Below are 19,391 nucleotides of genomic sequence, written 5' to 3' on the forward strand. Positions count from 1 at the left end.
GCACCGTGGAGAGCTTTCTAACTGGTTGCATCACCGCCTAGTACGGAGGGGTCACTGCATGCAAAAAGACGTAGGACGTTCTAAACTCAGCCAGCTCCATCATGGGCACTAGCCTCCCACACCTTCAAAGGGCGATATCTCAAAAAGTGGCAGCCATCTTTCAGGTCCCTCATCACCCAGGACACGCTGTCTTCTCAATGATACCATCAAGGTGGCTGTACAGGAGCCTGAAAACACACACTCAGTGTTTCAGGAACAGCTTCTTCCCCTCCACCATCAGATTTCTGAATGGACAATGAATCCATAAACATTACCTCACTATTTTTCCTCTCTTTTTGCAGTACTTAATTTATTTTTTGTATATACTTCTTACTGTAATTTATAGCTTTTATTATGCATTGCAATGTACTGCTGACGTAAAAAAATTAATTTCCTGACAAATGCTGGTGATATTAAAGCTGATTCTGATTTTTTTTTTACTATAAAGTGGATGGAAAGTAATTGACACTACTGAACTTTAGAACAAGCTGATAACCTTTGTGTAGCTCTCCATTACCAGAGACTGACATGCTTTCCATATTTTCCTTCAAAATCCAGTTCATTAATCAAAAATCTGTAGCTGCCATGGTGAGATTTGAATTCAGGTCCAGCTGTATTGTTAGTTCAGATCTCATGATTGTTTATCTGGTATTTTAACTGGTTGGACCAGCTCCCCTTCTTTCAGTAGATGTTAATTGATGTAGACACTCCAGAGACATCTAATTGTTTCAATGAAGGCAATGCTTTGCATAAAACAACACCGAAAGGTTTGGAAATGATGGTGTTCTCATCTGACGTTCATTCCTTGTTCACTTGCACAATGGTGTGCTTTCTGGAAAAAATGCTGGAATCAATAGGAAATCTGTAAGAGGAACTCAGCAGATCAGGCAGCATCCATGGAAATGAACAAATAGTCAACATCTTGGGCCGAGATCCTTCTTCAAGACTGGAAAGGAAGTGGGGGGGGGGGGGTGGGGAAGACAGAAGAGTGAAGGACAGCTAGAAGGTGATAGGTAAAGCTAGGTGGGTGGGAAAGGAAAGGGCTGGAGATGAAGGAATCTGATAGTAGGAGAGAAAGGACTATAGGACAAAGGGAAGGAGGAGGGGACCCAGGAGGAGGTGATAGGCATGCCAGAAGAGGTAAGAGGCCAGAGTAGAGTGATCCTTTTTTACCAGAAGGAGAAATCAATTTTCATGACATCAGGTTGGAGGCTACCCCAATGGAATATAAGGTGCTGCTCCTACACCTTGAGGGTGGTCTCATTGTGGCAGATGAGGAGACCATGGACTAACATGTCCAAAAGGGAATAGGAATTGGAATAAAAATGCTGGGCTGCCGGGACGTTCTGCTTTTGGTGGATGGAGCAGAAATGCTTGACGAAGCCATCTCCCAATTTATGATGGGTCTCTCCAACGTAAAGGAGGTCACATCGGGAACACTGGATACAAGAGAAGATCTCAGCAGATTCACAGCTGAAGTGTTGGCTCGGCTGGAAGGATCGTCTTGGGCCCTGAATGGAAATGGTGAATGGAAAAGGTGTAGCCCTTTGGTTACTTGCAGGGGTAATTGTCAGGAAGGAGTTTAGATGGGAGGGATGAATGGAAAAGGGAATTATGATCCCCATGGATAGCAGAGAGTGGTGGGGGGAGATAAAGAAATGTTTAGTGGCAGGATCACTTTGGAGGTGGTTGAACTTGCAGAGAATGAGTGGTTGAAGTTGCAGAGATGGTTGAAGGATGCAGAGGCTTCTGGGCTGGTAGGTAATGACAAGGATAACTCTAATACTGTAAGGTAGTGGGAAGATGGGATGAGTAAGAATGACTGGGAAATGGAGGAGATGCGGGTTAGGTGGTGGATGAAGGGAAATATCTTTCTTTGAAGAAGGAGAACATCTCTGATGCTCTGGAAAGAAAAGCCTTATCCCGGGAACAGATACGGTGAAGACGAAGGAACCGAGAAAAAGGAATAGCATTTTTATAGGAGATAAAGTGGGAAAAGGTATAGTCAAGAAAGCCTTGGAAATCTGTAGGTTTATAAAAGATGCTGGCTGGCAGTTTGTCTCCAGGATGGAGTCAGAGAAATCTAGAAAGGGGAGGAAGGTGTCAGAAATGGATCACGTGAATTTAAGGACAAGAAGGAAGTTACAGACAAAGCTGATGAAATTGAAGAGCTCAGCATGGGTGCATGAAGCAGCACTAACGCAGTCGTCAATGTAGCAGAAGGAATTGGGGAGCATTACTGGGAAGACATGGAACATAGTCTGTTCTACATAGCTATCAAAAAGGCAGGCATAGCAAGGGTGGCTACTCCATGAAGCTGGAGAAAGTGAGAGGAGGCAAAGGAGAAATTGTTGAGGGTGAGGGCCAGTTCTGTCAGACGGAGATGTGTGGTGCTGGAGGGGATCTGGTTGGATCTTTTACTGAGAAAGAAGTGGAGATATTTAAGGCCTCCTTGTTGGGGAATAGAAATGTATAGGGACTGGAAATCGATGGTGAAAATGAGGGAGTCAGGGCCAGGGAACTGCAAGTTAGTGAGGAGACTGAGGGCATGAAAAGTGTCGTGGATGAAGATGGGAAGGGACTGAACCAATGGGGATAGAATGGAGTCAAGGTATGAGAACATAAGTTCAGTAGGATAGGAGAAGGCAGAAACAATGGGCCTACGTGAACATATCTGGAATACTCAGAATATAATCTGTAATTTATTCATACCTTAAGGTACACTAGAAGAGGAGAAGACTTCTTGAGCCCAATCCAATTTGCGGGATCCACAGGGCTAGAGTAGAGAACGGAACTGTTCAATCTCTCAGCGCTCTCTACATTGGTCTCATTGAGTTGAGGCTGTGGAATTAAACATTCAAATATATTTATATAAAGATTTAAATAATGCATAATGCTAAATGCATTTTACATTCATTAAGCTAATGCCTGAAAGCACAAACCACCAGAGTCAAGAAGAGCTTCTACCCCATGTTCTGACTCTCGATGGACCTCTCACACACTAAAATATTCCAATGCACTATGTCGTAGCCCTTGCACCCTATTTGTCCGTCCTGTGCTGCATAATCTCTGTAATTTCAACACTATATTGTTTCATTTCTCACTACCAGCATGTAATTATGCATGGTATTATCTGTCTGGGCGGCATATAAAGTAAATCTCTTCAGTGCCTGGAACAATACACCGATGTAAAATATTTTCCTTTCAATCAGAGTGAAGCCATCGGTTCATATTTATTTCAAGACTATTAATTGTCATCAGATGAAAAAATAAGAGAAAAGCATTAGATGAAATATCAAAAAATGTAGAAAATATCGAATTATATGTTTCAAAAATTTAAATCTCATGGTATTAGAAAAATATAATGACTAATGCATTATGCTCCGTGCTGATATTATACTATATTACAAATAGCAGTTAAAATAACTTAACAAGAATGAAATGAACTTACAATATTCCACATAACACAGCAAAAGCTATTTGGAGAAAACAAACTTGTTTTCAATAAGGGAGATTGAATCCACACGTTACCAAATTAAATCTAGACAAGTCAGGATAAAACACATACAACTAAATCTGTAATGATCAGTCTGAGTGCGTTTTTTTTCTTTATTTGTTTGTGATTTTCTAGCTTTGCTGATCAGGAATCCATTCTCCATTCCTAAATTCTGAACCAACAAACCATTAAAAGCTCCTTCATTATGCCTCTAATCTGGATTTCCTCATGATACTGAAGGAGATAAGGGAAGAGATTGCTAGGGCCTTGAATGAGGTTTTTGTATCCTCTTTAGCCACAGACAAGATCCCAGAACACTAGAATAGTCAATATTTTTCCTTTGTTTAAGAATGACAACAGGGAGAAAGGAAGAAATTAGAGGCTGATAGAGAAATTACTGGAGAAGATTCTTACATACAAATAGTAAACCATGGACTTATTAGGAAAAGTCAGCATGGCTTTGTACAGGGGAGGGGATGTTGCTTACATACATGGACATTAGTAACATATTTGATAAGGTCCCTTGAGATACGCTGGTCCAGAAGAATGCCACTTAGGATCTATGGTGAGCTGATAAGTTGAATACAAAATTGGCTTGGACATAGAACTTATAAGGTAGTGGTGGAGGGGTGTTCCTTTGACTTGAGGTCTGTAACTAGTGGTGTTCCGCAATGATATGAAAATGCATGTGGTCTCATCAATAGATTTACAGATGACACAAAAATTGGTAGAGTTGTTGATAGTGAGGACAATTGTCAAAGGGTAATGAGGATATATATGGCAGATGGAGTCTAACCTGGACAAGTGTGGAGTGTTGTATTTTGAGAGATCAATACAAAAGCATACAGACTACGGCAGGACCCTTAGGAGCATTGATATACAGAAGGATCTAGAACTCACTGAAAGTGGTCACACTAGAGGATAGAGTGGCAAAGAAGGCACATGCATACTTGCCTTCATCAGTTGGTGTACTGGGTAGAAGCCACACCACAGGAAGGGTGTGAAAGATTTGGAGAGGGTGAGGAAGAGGTTCAGCAGAAGCTGACTGGATTGGAGAATACAGGCTATAAGGAGATATTAGACAAACGGAGCATCAGAGGCTGAAAGAAACATATAAAATCATGAGAGACATAGACAGTGTAGATAGTCAGAGACTTTTTCCCTAGAGTGGAAATGTCAAATACTGGAGGACATAGATTCAAGGTGAGAGGCAGCAAGTTTAAAGGAGATGTACAAGGCAAGCTTTTCTCCTCTACAGCTTGGTGGTTGATTAAATAGCCTGCCAAGGTAGGTGGTAGAAATAGATACAATATCAACATTTAAGAGGAATTTACAGAGAAGCCTGTGAAGGAATAGAAGAAAATAGACTATGTGCAGACAGATGGAATTAATTAGATTCATATGACCCTTGAAGACATGGTGGGCCAAAGTCCTTTTCCTGTTCTCTACTGTTCTATTTTCTGTACGTGCCACACATTAATATTACACCAGAGATGCCTCTTCACTGGCTATATCAGTTATGCCAGGCAGCTGAGTGCCTATTGATATGCAAATATCCAGTGTGGTGTTGAACTGAATGAGGATACTCGGCATCTGAATATTTTGTTATTATAATTTGCAGTGCATCTTATCAATAATCATTTAAATGTCCCAACTAAGTTAGATTGTGGGAGTCAGATTGGAGATACACTCAGCTACTTTATTAGATACACCCATACACCAGTTTGTTAATACAAATATTGAATCAGTCATTCATGTGGCAGTAACTCAATACATAAAAGCATGCAAGCTTATCAAGACCTCCAGCATGGCAGTGATGCAACAGTGTGGATGCCAGCTGCCGTAAAAACTCAAGGAAGAAGAAGACCAAACATCATAATGGGGAAGAAATATTATCTAAGCGACTTTGACCATGATCTCCTGCTGATACTGGGATCTCCTGAAATTTACAGAAAATGGTACAAAGAAAAAACATCCAGTGAGCAGCAGTTCTGTGGGTGAAAATGCCCGGTTAATGAGAGAGGCCAGCGAAGAATGGCCAGACTGGTTCCAGCTGACAGTAACTCAAACAGCCATGCATTACAACAGTGGTGTGCAGAAGAGCATTTCTGAATGCACAACACGTTGAACCTTGAAGAGGATGGGCTACAGCCGCAATAGCCCACAAACTTACCCTCAGTGGTCACTTTAATAGGTACAGGAGGTGCCTGATAAAGTGGCAAAGTGGCCACTGAGTGTATAAGCCATGATCCAGTAATCATGGTGTCAGGAACTCTGCTGGATCAGATGGGCATTTCCTGTCACCTGCGTTCTACCGAAGCAAAGCTTGTGAAAACCAGCCAGAGTTTATCATTATTGTGAGAATACTACCTCTGGCGACCCTAGTACCTTGCCCTTATTGTTCGCAAATGTGGCCACTTTTTCTTTCCTTAAAAGTGTAACTTTAAAGACAGTTTATTTCAGGAAGGAAAGGTCAGTAGTAGTGCATTCAGTCACAGCAGGTATAATGATTATTTACTTTAAATTAAAATGATGTATGGAATGAACTTTAAATAACATACTTACAATTGTACAGTTTGAAGAGTAGCTTAAAGGTTGAACAGATGATAATTGATATAACATTTTACAAACAATGATTATGCAGGTCATGACTGTGCAGATGCTCGATGCCAGAGGACGTAATTTTACATAAGGCAAAGCAAAGGCCCACGAGATTAAGAAGACATAATTCAGCAGGGAAACCTGTAGGAGTACAGTCTGATCAGTCTTCCACACTTCAACATGCAGATCATACACCAGGATACATAAACAAACAATATGCTATCTTTCTTAAAAAAGATGACACAGTTTGACTTACCTGAGACTCAGTGTAAGGAATCTAAATTGGAGAGAATTCAATTGATAGCATTTGTTGTTGGTAAGACTGCAGGCATTCACTGTTATGTGCATGTGACTGGTACACCAACTTAGGGAAAGGTTGAATAGGTCAGAACTTTATTCTTTGGAGTGCAGGAGAATGAGGGGAGATTTCATAGAGGCTTTCAAAATTATGAGGTGCAGAGATAGGGTGAATGTATGCATGCTATTTCCCCTCTGAGTAAGACGAGAACTAGAAATCATATTTAGGATGAAAGGTGAAATATTTAGGAGGAATCTGAAGGGAAACTTTTCAGTCAGATTAGTGCGAGTGTGGAATGAACCACCAGTGAAAGTGGTTGATATGGTTTCAATTGCAACATTTAAGAGAAGTTTTGATAGATACATGGATGGGATGGGATGGGTTTGGAGGGCTTTGGTCTGGGAGTTGCTAGATAAAAATAGGCAGAAGATAAGGCTGGCATGATCTGAATGGGCTGAAGGGTGATTTTTTGGTGAATGGTTGTGGTGTAACAATGATTACAACAATTATATGATACCTTTAACATAGCAACATTTTATCAAGGCAGTTCTCAGGACTCCATCAGGCCGCAAACAGAAAAGATAGCCAGAAAGTTCAATTTTGAGAAAGCAAATTCGTGTTTGAATTGCCTGCTGTTTCTGAGAAAAGGCATGACACTGTGAGAGCAGAGAAGGGTAAAGATTGGAACCGCTCTTCTGGCATGGTAGAGAAAAGCGAAAGACATGGCAAATATTTCAGACTAGTAAACAGTAGCATGATTCATATTGTGATGACGATATCCAACTCCCCATGCAATGGACATTAAATATTCCAGCTGCACAGTCACAGACATCTAAATTTTACAATTATGAGATTTTAATGCAAAATATATTTGGGATTAATAAAACTATCATTTTGTTCTCACACTTACCTCTTTCAATGTAATCCAAATGATGTAAAATGACACAATTTTGATTATGTGAAGTTCCAAAATCCACCAAGCCATTATTTGTAGTTTATGGAACGTCTCCATAAATTTTAGGAACAGCACAGTCAGACGGTCAATCACCAGGTGCCATTTATTTGTCCTTTCTTCTAAGATGGGGAGAAAAATAATTATTTCAGCTTCTAAGTCAGCTATTTCTAAAACAACTCAGGCAGAGACACAGGTGACAGCAAATCTTGGAATCTGGAACAATAAACAAAGTAATGGAGGAACTGAACAGGTCAGGCAGCATCTATGGAGGGAAATGGACAGTTGGCATTTACACCGCAAACTCTTTCTCTGGACTCACTTTAAACTGTGATGGTCAGATGGAGAGATTAGGGGTGTGGAAAGAGAAAGGATGCTGGATCAGGTGGACCAAGACAAGAGAAAAAAGAAAACAGGAGAAAAAGGGACAGCTACTGGAAGTTATATGTAGAATTTAATGTCATGCTGCCAGGTTGGAGACTGCCCAGGGAAATTTGAGGTGCTGTTCCTCTCAGTGGCCTGTCCTGTCAATTTACTACAATGGAAGTCACAAAGTTCTGGAATAAGAGTCCTTGAAAAATGAAATTCTTGTGCAAATCTGTGGAGTCTCTGTCGATAATTACCCAGGGAGAGGTCCATAGTTACCTCAGGTGGTGTACAAGGTAAAGAATAAACACCTTAATTACCCCTGTATTAGACAAATAAACAGTGCCCATTGATAAAAACAGGACACTCAGTAGATCAGGAAGTATATGTGGAAAAAAGAAATCCCCTGCGTCGATAGGAGAATCAGAGAGGGCTTAACAGTCATCCCAGAGAGAATATGGAAATAAGTGAGGGAATGAGACTGTTTTGGGAACAAGGAAAGATGATAGACTTCCTTTAATGTTGTAGAGAAATATGAGTATGAAATGCTTTTGCATTGACAGCAAAAGATGAATTCTCTACCCTTCCCTCTGCTACCCGTCTCCACTCACTCAGAGGCTTCAACCCCTATCTTTTGTCCACTTCTGCTTCACCCCACCCCTTCTGCTCTTGAAACCCCATCTCCTCTCCCCTCTTACAGTCCCAACTCAAAATGTTGATCTTGTCCATTTCCCTGCACAGATGCTGCCTGACTCACTGTGTTCCTCCAGCACCTTGCTTTTAGCTCCTGTTCCTACACTTGCACTTTCCTCTCCTGTGCCTCCAATCACAGACACTATTCCTGTATGCATTCTGTGTAAATAGTTGAGCCACTCTTTTCCAGTTCATTCATCACAAAGTACAATGCAGAGAGATTACCTGTTCACAAACAGATCCCTACCATAAGTGACCTTAGTTACTACTCATTACAGAGTGGCCCACAGATACCTGTGTGGTGGTGACTTAAACATGCCATTTGGTACCCAGGTCCTGAGGAGGATGCTGCACATTTATGGTCTTTTGAGAGGGACTGGAACTTGGGGCATATTCATCAGGATGACATTTTAATCCTCCAAAACAGAGCAAAACAATTTCTAGACAAACGTCTTTCAACGGGATCAAATTGTCTCAGTAGAAGTGGTAAATTCTGTATAATATTTCAGGCATGCAATATACATTCCATCTCTCAAAATTTAAATGCAGGGAAGACCACAAAGATTAAAAAAAGTACTGCAATTTAAGTTTTTATAGGTGGTTGAACTTCCACAGGGGGTTTATAGCAATCCACTCAATGCTCATAAATTACATAAGTAGCTTTGCACATTCAAAACCACCCAACTAATAATGTCACATGGTCTGGCATGCTAGATATTTACAATGCTTTATACAGACAAAACAGTTAAATGTGCTGTAATTTCCCCTTAGAAGCCCACTTCGATTCAACCTATCTGTGACATTCCCTTTGTTCTTCACAGTCCAGTCCCACCTTTTGTTACACTGAAATTAACCTGCTCTGAAATGTTGCAAGGTTTCAACCTGAAATCTTGATAGTTCCTTTTTTCCCACATGTACTGCTGAACCCATTGAGTTCCTCAAACAGATCGTTTCATGGACATGAAATCTTAACTGTTTTGCTGTTCACAGATGCTGCTTCATCTGCTGAAATGCTTCCAACATTTTCAGTTGTTACTGGACCTGAAATGTTGACTCCTTCTTCCTCTGCAGATGCTGTCTGACTTACTGAGTGTTTCCAGCATTCTCTGTTTGGATTTCAGACTTCCTGCATTTGCAGTTTTTTTGATTTTCTGATCACATGGATTTTTTTTTGAATAGGCACAACTGGAATAACTGCAAGGATTGTATCCCCAAACCATCTAGAGAGTGGCGACTATTTCATTTAAGGACAGAACTTGGAAAAATAAATCACCTCTACAATCTTCCTCTTCCTCCTCTTCTTCACCCTCCTCTGTCTTTTTGTCGTCTGTTCTTTCCTCTTTCTGAGAACTGGTGTTGATGTTCATCATGCCAATATCAGGCAGGCTTCCATCCTGATTCACTAACCTGTGGAGACATTAGGACTGTTACGAAGACATCAAGCACAAGGTGTGGCCCTATCAGGATTAGGTTCAGAGGCGTCTTGCCATAGAATGTCAAGCACGTTACTCTAGCTTTTTGACAGACGTTTTTCCATATGAGCATATTAGAATTAGGAGAATAATTGGCACATGAAGCAACTGTCTAAAACAGCTACATATTAAAATTGCTGCTTCAAGATTATGATTCAAAACTAAACTTGACATTTTCCCGATGGAGAAAAGTGTCATAGTTTAAATTGAGAGCATGAAATGGCAAGATGTGAGAGCAAGCATTTCATGTCTTTGGAAGACTTACGCATTCTGACGATTTGACATGTATAGCTTGATTCTGTACAGAGTAATTCACACAGGAAGAAAAAGAGGATGAGTACAGCACATTATGGAAAGAATATTACAAAAGAAAAGATTTGCATCAAGCCAGACAAAGTTTATTATCTTCCCCATAAGCTGGAAACTGCTTCACCCTTCTGTGTATTTTAGATTCTGTGCTAAAGCTGCGTGCGTTTCTATTCAGGATAATACATGCAACCCTCATCATTCAATGCTGACTTTTGCAAAACCTTATTGCATTCAAACAGTAATGGCCATTCCATACTTGAGATTTGCTTCAAACTATGCTGCTATCATTTTGTTTCAGGTGCATGGTCAAAAATTAATTCAGCTTTAGTTTGCTGGAAGTGAAAATGACAAAATACTTACTTGCCAGCAGTCTGCAGCTGTGTGTGAATATTTCACAAAGTGAAGGAGGGAAGGCAACTTGCATGCTTAGGCAGGAAATTTAGATCATGCACTTTCTCCACAAGCTATACATGATAGCACTATAGATCGACTGTACACATTTACCTTAAACTCTAAGAGCCCTCTCTACCATTGAGTACATTTACATGGAGTGCTGCCACAAGAAAGCAGCATCGATCAGAGAAGACCCCCACCACACAGGCCATGTCCTCTTCTTGCTACTACCATCAGGCAGAAGCCTGAGGTCCCACACCACTAAATTCAGCAACAGCTATTACCCTATAACAATCAGGCTCCTGAACTTGCATGGATGACTATGCTACTCTGAACTGATTATATGACCTAAAGAATCACTTTCATACACTTGTTACAACTCATGTTCTCGGAGTTGTTTTTGTTTGCATAGCTTGTCTTCTTTTGCACATTGGTTGTTTGTCAGTCTTTGTTTATGTATGGTTTTTCATAAAATTCTATTGTATTTCTTTTAGTCCTATAAATGCCTGTAAGAAAATTAACCCTAATGTAGTTCATGGTAACATATACATACTTTGATAATAAATTTACTTTGAACTTTGAAGAATAACTTTAGGAGGAATTCTTCTGTGGTCACTGGTATCAAGAGGGAGTGAGAGAATCAGCTGGTGATTGTAATCAACTCTCACACATTTGTTTCATTGAAGGCAAAAGTGTCAGTGTCTTCACAACTTATACTAACCAAGGAGGATTTCTTTCATAAAAAATTCAAAAAGGTTCTGTGTAATAGATTGATAATTCTTAATTCTAATTAAGTATACTCTTGCAGATAAATGTCAGTGAAGTTGAATTTAGTTATACTATAGATCTTTCTTCTGTGTTATTTATGCTGATCTAGGTTTTTATGCATCCAGAAAAAAATACTCCTGTTTACGTCGATGGTGCTGAGGTCAAGAGGATTGAAAGCATCACGTTCACAAGAGTGAATATGACCAATAGCTTGTCCTGGTCCAAATACAGATGCTATTGGAAAGAAAGCTCACCAATACCACGTCTTCCTCAGGAGTGGAAAGAAATTGGGCATGTCCCCTTTGAATCGATGCACCCCAAAAAGCATCCTGTCTGGATGCATCATAGTTGGTATGGCAACTACTCTGCCCATGGCTGCAAGAAATTGCAGAGAACTGTGTACACAGCTCAGCACATCATGGAAACCAGTCTCCCTTCTACAGACTCGGTCTTCAATTCTCACTGTCTCAGTAAAGTAGCCAACACTCTCAAAGACATCACCAACCTGTCTTCTCCCACCTCCAATCAGGCAGAAGATATGAAAGCCCTAAATCTCATTCCAGCAGGCTCAAGTACAGCTTCTAGCCTGTTGCTATAAGAATGGATCCTTAGTACAATAGAATGGACTTGGAGTTGCACAATCTACCTCATTATAGGCTTGTACCTTTATTGTCTGCCTGCACAGTACTTTCTCAATAATTGAAACTCTTTATTCTGCACTCTGTTATTTCTTTTCTTGTACTACCCCAATGCACCATGTGATGAAGTGATCTGTATGGACAGCATGCAAAACAAAAGCTTTTCACTGTACTTCAGTTTGTCTCATAATAATAAACCAATTCATCAGCTTTTAAAATGAGGGAGTAAAAATTATCAGTGAAATTCTGGTTAATAAGAATAAAATAAATAGGAGTAGGAATAGGGAGCCACCTCTTCCATTCAAAGATTATATATGAGATTTATTTGTCACATGTACATTGAAACACACAGTGAAATGGATCATTTGTCTTGTTGGAGACGTGCTGAGGCCAGACCTCAAGTTTCGCTATTTTTCCAGTGCCACTGTAGCATGCCCACAACATGGCTTGTCTGGCTTTAGAATGTGGGAGGAAACCAGAGCACCGAGAGGAAACCCAAGTGGTCACAGGAAGAACATAAAAATCTCTTTACAACGGTGGTGGGAATTGAACCCCGATGTTACAGCTAGAACTGTAAAACTTTATGTTAACTGCTACACTATCAGGCCACCATCCATCAAATATCCAGAGATAAATTAATCTGTTCTGTTTTAACATAATCACTGAGTATCTACAGCCTTCTAGGGAAATGAATTCCAAAATTTTGTCCTTCTATAAATGAAGAACTTTCTCCTTAGATAAATCTTAAATGGTTTACCACAGTATCACAACTAGGGAGAATATTCTTCCTGCCTCAACTGTGAACTGCCAAAATTCTCTTAGATAAGCACATAAACAAAAGAAAAACAGAGGGTTATGCAGAGGGAATCTTTAGAATTGATTGTGGAGTAGGTTAAAAGGCTGGCTCAAGTTGGTGGGCTGAAGGGCCTGTACTGGTCTATGAATTTTGTATACTTTATCGTGATCTCTTTTCAGTTTTCTAAACTTCAGATAATATAGTCATAGACCATTTTATCCTCCTTTACATACCAAACTTGCCTTCTCTGCAACCACTGAGTGAATCTTCTTGGAAGTACATTCTTTCATTAGGCAAGGTGAAACAAACTATGGACCAATGCCCCCACATAATTCCAATAAGAATTCCTTATTCCTCTGTTCAGATCCTCTTCAAAAGAAAGGCAAACATATCATCTGCACCTAAATATTAGTGGGTACATTAAAATCCTGTTAAACGTCAGCACTACCCAATCTCACTACATCTGAAATTTTGCTACTTTTCTATTAAGTGCACCGAAGTAGATTATTTTTTCATTTTTCCACATTACATTCCATCCACAATATTCTCACCGCTCTCTGAACTTATTCGTATCCACCTGAAACATCTTTACTTCTTGCTTTGTACTCCCAGTTCCACCTAGAGTCAAAGTTATACAGCATGGAAGCAAGCTCTTGAGTCCAACACACCCATGTCAGCCGAAGTGCCTTTCTGAGTACCACCGTTTGCCTGCCTTTGGCCCTTATCCTCTTTTCTATCCATGTGCCTACCCAAAAACATCTTACAATGCTGCAACTGCAATTCCTCTGGCATGTCACTCCACATAGCCACCACCCTATGTATGAAAAGCTTGCCCCTCAGCTCCCCTTAAATATTTCCCCTTTCACCTTAAACCTGTGCTCTCTAGTTTCGGATACTCCTGCCCTGGGAAAAAGACTGTGATCATCACTGAAGCTGTGACCATGTGGTATCATTAAGCTCTATAAGGTTAGTCACTCAGGGGAACAGTTCTAGCCTATCCAGTCTCTCCTCATAACTCAAGTCCCCACAATCCTGCCAACGTTCTGGTGAAACTTTCCTGCAGCCTCTCTAAATTAATTGCATCCTTCCTTTAATATAATTACCAGAACTACACAGAATATTCCAGGCGTGGAACCACCACTATCATTTCAATGGTTCACCTTAATGGTAGAGAATATATACCTTCAACTTGCAGTCCTTACATGTCACAACAGGAGTTGGGGTACCATGTTGTAGCCGTATCAAATGTTGGTAAGATGTCTACAACACGACTACAAACCTTGTTTAGTACTGTTGGTAAACTTGGTTCCCTCAGGAAAATATGTGACTTTGTCGTAAGTTTATGGTCCAAGCACATGCCCTGGGTTACCCCACTAGTCACAGCATGATCTTAATTTTAGTTTCTATCAGATAACCAATTCTCAGTCCTGGCCAGTATATTACTCCCAATTACACTTGCTTGATCATCCTCCTATACTGGCCCTCATCTAACACCTGAAACTAAGTACACCACATCAACTCCCATATCTATTCTAACAGTCATATCCACAATTAACTTCAGCTCATTGGTTGAGCATAATTTCCTCCCCAGAAATCCACATTTATATTCACCAAGCCTTTATTAATGATCCATCATGATCAAGTTCCAAAGAAAACAATTTGAATGTACTTTGAAGGGCAAAGTTTCATCTTATTAGCACAGCAGTTTTCTTCCATTTCACTGGATATATTGTCAGCCAAGGTGTGATTTTCTTACAAGTTTCTCCTATAAACTGTACCCTCGGAACAAAGGCATGTGCAATCTGTGGAGGTGTGGGGATTATGTCAAGCACTATGCAGAACTCCTAATAACCATTTACAGTGAATGTTTAGGATGGGGTTATGGACCTACTCACACACACTTAGCTTATATGAATAAGTATGTAAGCCTCCAAAAGCAATCTAACTTAAGGTCACATGCCCCACCTTTGAAGTAACATTGGAGGAGGTTTTAATGGTTTTAAAGGGTTTTGTGCAAGTTGAAGGGACTTTGTGGAATTGGAAAGCAAATGAATCTGTTTCTGTGCTGCTCAGTAAACTAAGCAGCCTGTCACAACATCTTGCACTGAATTAAGCCGTTCCCATATTACCTTATAAAAGTACCACTTTGCTTCAGACTGCTAATGTGAGGCTGACTTCAAAGGCAGCACCAGGTGATTGAGGGACATCATCATGTGAAATGAAGGGAAATTTAACTGATAAACACTATAACTCCAATCTCATCAAAACAGCAAGTATCAGCAGATTAAACTGATTAGTAAAAAACCTATTAGCATGATCTGAAAATAGCAGCTAATTTTCTCTCCTTAGATAAACACACAGATACACTGACAATATTAGGTAATTAGGATGTCCATATCTGCTATGCATCAATATATTAACATGTCTGGTGGCTTCATAGAGGCATTATGCACTGATATTGTGCACACTGTAACATGATAATTAAGTGGTAAAACTTAAGAGAGGCGAATGAGTGACTGATGAAATCGACAAGAATTAAAGCAAGTTCATGAAATTACCTGCACAAACATAGAACATGGAACATGAGCAAGCCCTTCAGCTCAGTGCATGTGCTAACCATGATGCTAATCCAAATTAATCCCATCTGCCTGCACATGGTCTATATCCCTTGGTTTGCTGCCTGATCATGTGCTGTGGATAAAGTGGCTCTTAAATATTGCTAACGTAATACTTTCTAGCACTCCCCCAGCATCACTTTACAGACTCCTACTGCTCTTTGTGTAAAAAAGTGTAAAAAACACTTGCTTGACGTACAAACAGAAAAAGCTGTGCCAACAGAAGGTGGGACAGGTTTAATGTCTCAGCTCAAAGACCTCTCATCAGACATGCTGAACATTTCTAGCATTTTTCTACTTTATTCCAGATTCCAATATCTGCATTTTTTTGCTTTTATAAATCTTTCTGGCACACACTTTTATTTAATTATACTTTAGTGAAAAAATGAGGGACATACTCTGTTATTTGACTTGCTTTGCTATGTAGGAATATTTGTCTCATTTTGAAATACAGCAATAATAGGAATGTATTTGGTAAACATTGGAGGAAAGAGTTGCTGTGAAAGATATTGATGGTTTTTGTCAGCATTAAATATATAAATGAAAGAAAGAAAGTGGTTTTTTCTAGGTGAGGTGCTCAGTATAAATGAGTAATAATCATTATTTTTTGGAATTGGGATAGAGCCCAGCTACTCTACCTCAGTCCAAAAGCAACAGATTAAATGCATTGGGTTTGGGTCAGGTCACTGACTAAAATATGCATAGACCTTTAGTTTGGATTTAAACATAGAACATAGATGGTATATCTCAGGAGCAGGCCCCTTGGGCTACAATATCTGCATGGATCACAATGCTCATTTCTCCTACCTGTACACCATTCATATCTATCCATCCTCTGCATATTCATGTATCTATCTAACAGCCTCATAAACTCCACTATTGTAGCTGCTTACACCAATACCCCTGGCAGCTCGCTCCAGGAACCTACCAATTTCTTTAAAATTTCTCCTCTCACCTTAAAGGCGTAATATTAATTACCTAATTTAACCCAGAAAGAGGCCTCTTGGTCCATCAGTTCCATGCCAGCTCCAAAGAGAGAAATCTTTTCAGTTTCCTTCTCCCCATTCTATATTGCCTGGACCTATCACTCCTGCCTGCCAGTCAGCTTCATGTTTGATTCCAAATTTACCCACTCTTGGGGATAATTTACACTAATTAATGACCATTCAACACTCCTTTGAGTTAGGGAGGAAATCAGGACAGAGAGTAAAAAAAACACCAGATGGCGATAGGGAAAATATGCAAACTCTGCACATCTGGCACCATGATCAGGTTTAGTCCCAGGTCCTTGGAGCTACACATCACCACCATCCTAGCTGTGGCCATGTAAGGAGACACACAAGATTCTGCAGATGCTGGAAATCTTCAGCAGTATACACAAGATGCTGGAGGAACTACGCAGGTCAGGTAGCAACTAAGGAGGAACATAAACTTCATATTCTGGCTTCTGCCCAACCCCACCCCCTTCCTTTCCAGTCCTGATCAAGGATCTTGGCCTGAAATGTAGACTGTCTATTCCCCTTCATCGATACTACTTGATCTGCAGAGTTCCTCGAACATCTTGTGTTTGTCATGTAAGACTTGGGTAAGGTTTTAACTTTACAACTGAGCAGATCTCTCTAACAGAACTCTACTTTCACAGCAAACTGCTCTCTCTTCAGGAATTTAATACAAAGAATTAGACACAACATTTCCCACTTGTTCACAGATGTCAATAATTACCCCACCACTCACTGATGATGCTCAGCATACCCTGACACACCCGGCTCATCTGATGTCAATTAATAAATATACTCCCAGGGGCCTACTTAATTCCAACCAAACACTTGGAGAAGCTGAAGGAACACCAGAGAAACTGCCAAATCCTTTTTGTTTTTATTGGTAATCCAGAGACCCTATTTGTGATTAAACTTAGTAAGAGTTAACATTGACTTTGTATAGGATGAAACAATTAATCAGAGATGACAGCAAATACATACCTTGAAATTCAGAAGCCAATATGATAAAAAAAAATTTGAAATAATCTTTTAAGTAACACTAACACTATTACCTCACATTGTTATACCATACAGTCATTATATTCAGGGATGCAATGATGCGATTCATTGAGATTCTGTTGCAGAAGCAGTTCCAAAAAAGGATATGATTTGCATGCTATAACTTATGGCAAATAAAATAAATGCAATGGACTTCTGTGATTACTAACAGTACCCACCTATTTACTAACAGATAAACACGACCATTAACTTTGGCATGGCTGGAAAATGGAGTGATGGGAAGCACATGAGTGAACAAAGAGAAAGGAGAGAGACATAGAAGTGATAAGAATCCACAGGTCATCAATTAGCCAACACAGCACAGAACACACAATAACATGCAGAACAAGTTACCACAAAAGCAACAGAAAATGACCACTGTTAAACAGAGTAAAGCAGGATATAATGGAAATGAACTATTGCACTTAGTTCAGGCACCTTTTTCCAAAAATACAACGCTAATTTCTCCCACTGTTGCAACAAATATAACAATACTGTCATCTTTGATTTTTTTCAAATGGTATGATTTTTCTTGATTATCTATTACACTTGCACAAGCGGACCCCAGGGAAGGTCACCTGCCCACACATCAGCTTGACATTTCTTGTGGGATGGGTGATGAAAGGCAAACGACATGGAACAAGCCATGATTTGCTGATGAATTTAATTGACCAGAAGAATAAATGCCTACTATTTAATGGGCTGATTTGGAGCTTTACTCAGTACTGTGGAAAAATGAGAGGACAGGAATGTAATATCTATCTAAACATGGAATACACAAAATGGGACAACTAATGACACTCTTGCCGTAATGAGAAGTTAATTATTTACCCAAACCCCAATTTTTCTGCACTATTTCTGATTTTGACTTGTAGTACTCTGTACCTGGATGATGCTGTAGCTTAAAACAGATGGATTCTTCTCAGAAATAATGAAGTGAGCTATCTTTTGTCTAAAGGATCTTGACTACCTTATGATAGGACTCTGCCACTTTGGGCCATACAAGGAAAATAATTATCTCCTTCAACCTGAATTCTCATCACCTCCACAACTCCTTCCTTCCTCTGCGTAGCCCCACTGACAACTGGTTTCTCTTTTTTTGGAATCTGGGCAGTTGCAGGCAAGACCCATTATTATTTCTCCTCTGGGACAGTTCTCGAAAAGGTTGGATGACTGCCTTGAAATGCTGCAGTCCTTCTGGTAAATGTGACTTCATAGTGCACTTAGGGAAAGGGTTCTAGGATACATGCCTACTGATGACGGACTGCTGATGTTTTTCCAAATCACAATGATGAGCTAGTTGGAGGAGAGGTGCTGGTACTTCCTCGTGTATGCTGTGCTTGCCCTACTTTGAGATGGATGCAGAGATTTGCTACGTCACCAAAGTCGCTGGCAAATTTCTACTGATGTACCACGGAGAGCATTCTGTCTGGTTGCATCACTGCCTGGTATGGAGGCGCCAATGTACAGGATCGAAAGAGGCTGCAGAGGGTTGCAGAGTCAGCCACTCCATCATGGTTACAACCCTCCGCATCCTTGAGGATATCCTCAAAATGTGGAGCTGCGTAAAGGTGGCATCCATTCTAAGGACCCTCACAATCCAGGAGGTGCCCACTTCTCATTACCACCATCGGGGGAAGAGATACAGGAGACAGAGGACTCACAAAAGCTTCTTCCCCTTCCCCATCAGAAATCTGGATGGCCCATGAACTCATGAACACTACTTCATTATCCCTTTTTTAGACTACTTATTTATTTTGCAACATGTAGCAATCTTATGCCTTTGCACTGTACTGCTGTCAGAAAAGCAACAAATTTCATGACATAAGTCAGTGATAATAAAACTGATTCTGATATACGGGAGGTACCGTCAGAGAAGCCTGGTTAAGTAAGTGCAGTGCATTTTATAGATGTTACAC

At 40.1% G+C, this 19,391-nt stretch overlaps 1 protein-coding gene across 1 annotated transcript in view; it reads right to left on the reverse strand.

Annotated features, from left to right (window-relative positions):
• LOC132397577 (piezo-type mechanosensitive ion channel component 2-like) overlaps window positions 1–19,391 on the reverse strand; it is a 566,872-nt gene that overhangs the window by 112,589 nt on the left and 434,892 nt on the right. The window contains exons 18-21 of the mRNA XM_059976392.1: window positions 9,719–9,852; window positions 7,345–7,508; window positions 6,101–6,277; window positions 2,752–2,880 (exon numbers count right to left, since the gene is read on the reverse strand). Coding sequence (XP_059832375.1) covers window positions 2,752–2,880; window positions 6,101–6,277; window positions 7,345–7,508; window positions 9,719–9,852 — 604 coding nt within the window. The remainder of the gene's footprint in view (window positions 1–2,751; window positions 2,881–6,100; window positions 6,278–7,344; window positions 7,509–9,718; window positions 9,853–19,391) is intronic.

The sequence above is a fragment of the Hypanus sabinus genome, chromosome 1, assembly GCF_030144855.1.
Source record: "Hypanus sabinus isolate sHypSab1 chromosome 1, sHypSab1.hap1, whole genome shotgun sequence".
Taxonomy (NCBI): Eukaryota; Metazoa; Chordata; class Chondrichthyes; order Myliobatiformes; family Dasyatidae; genus Hypanus; species Hypanus sabinus.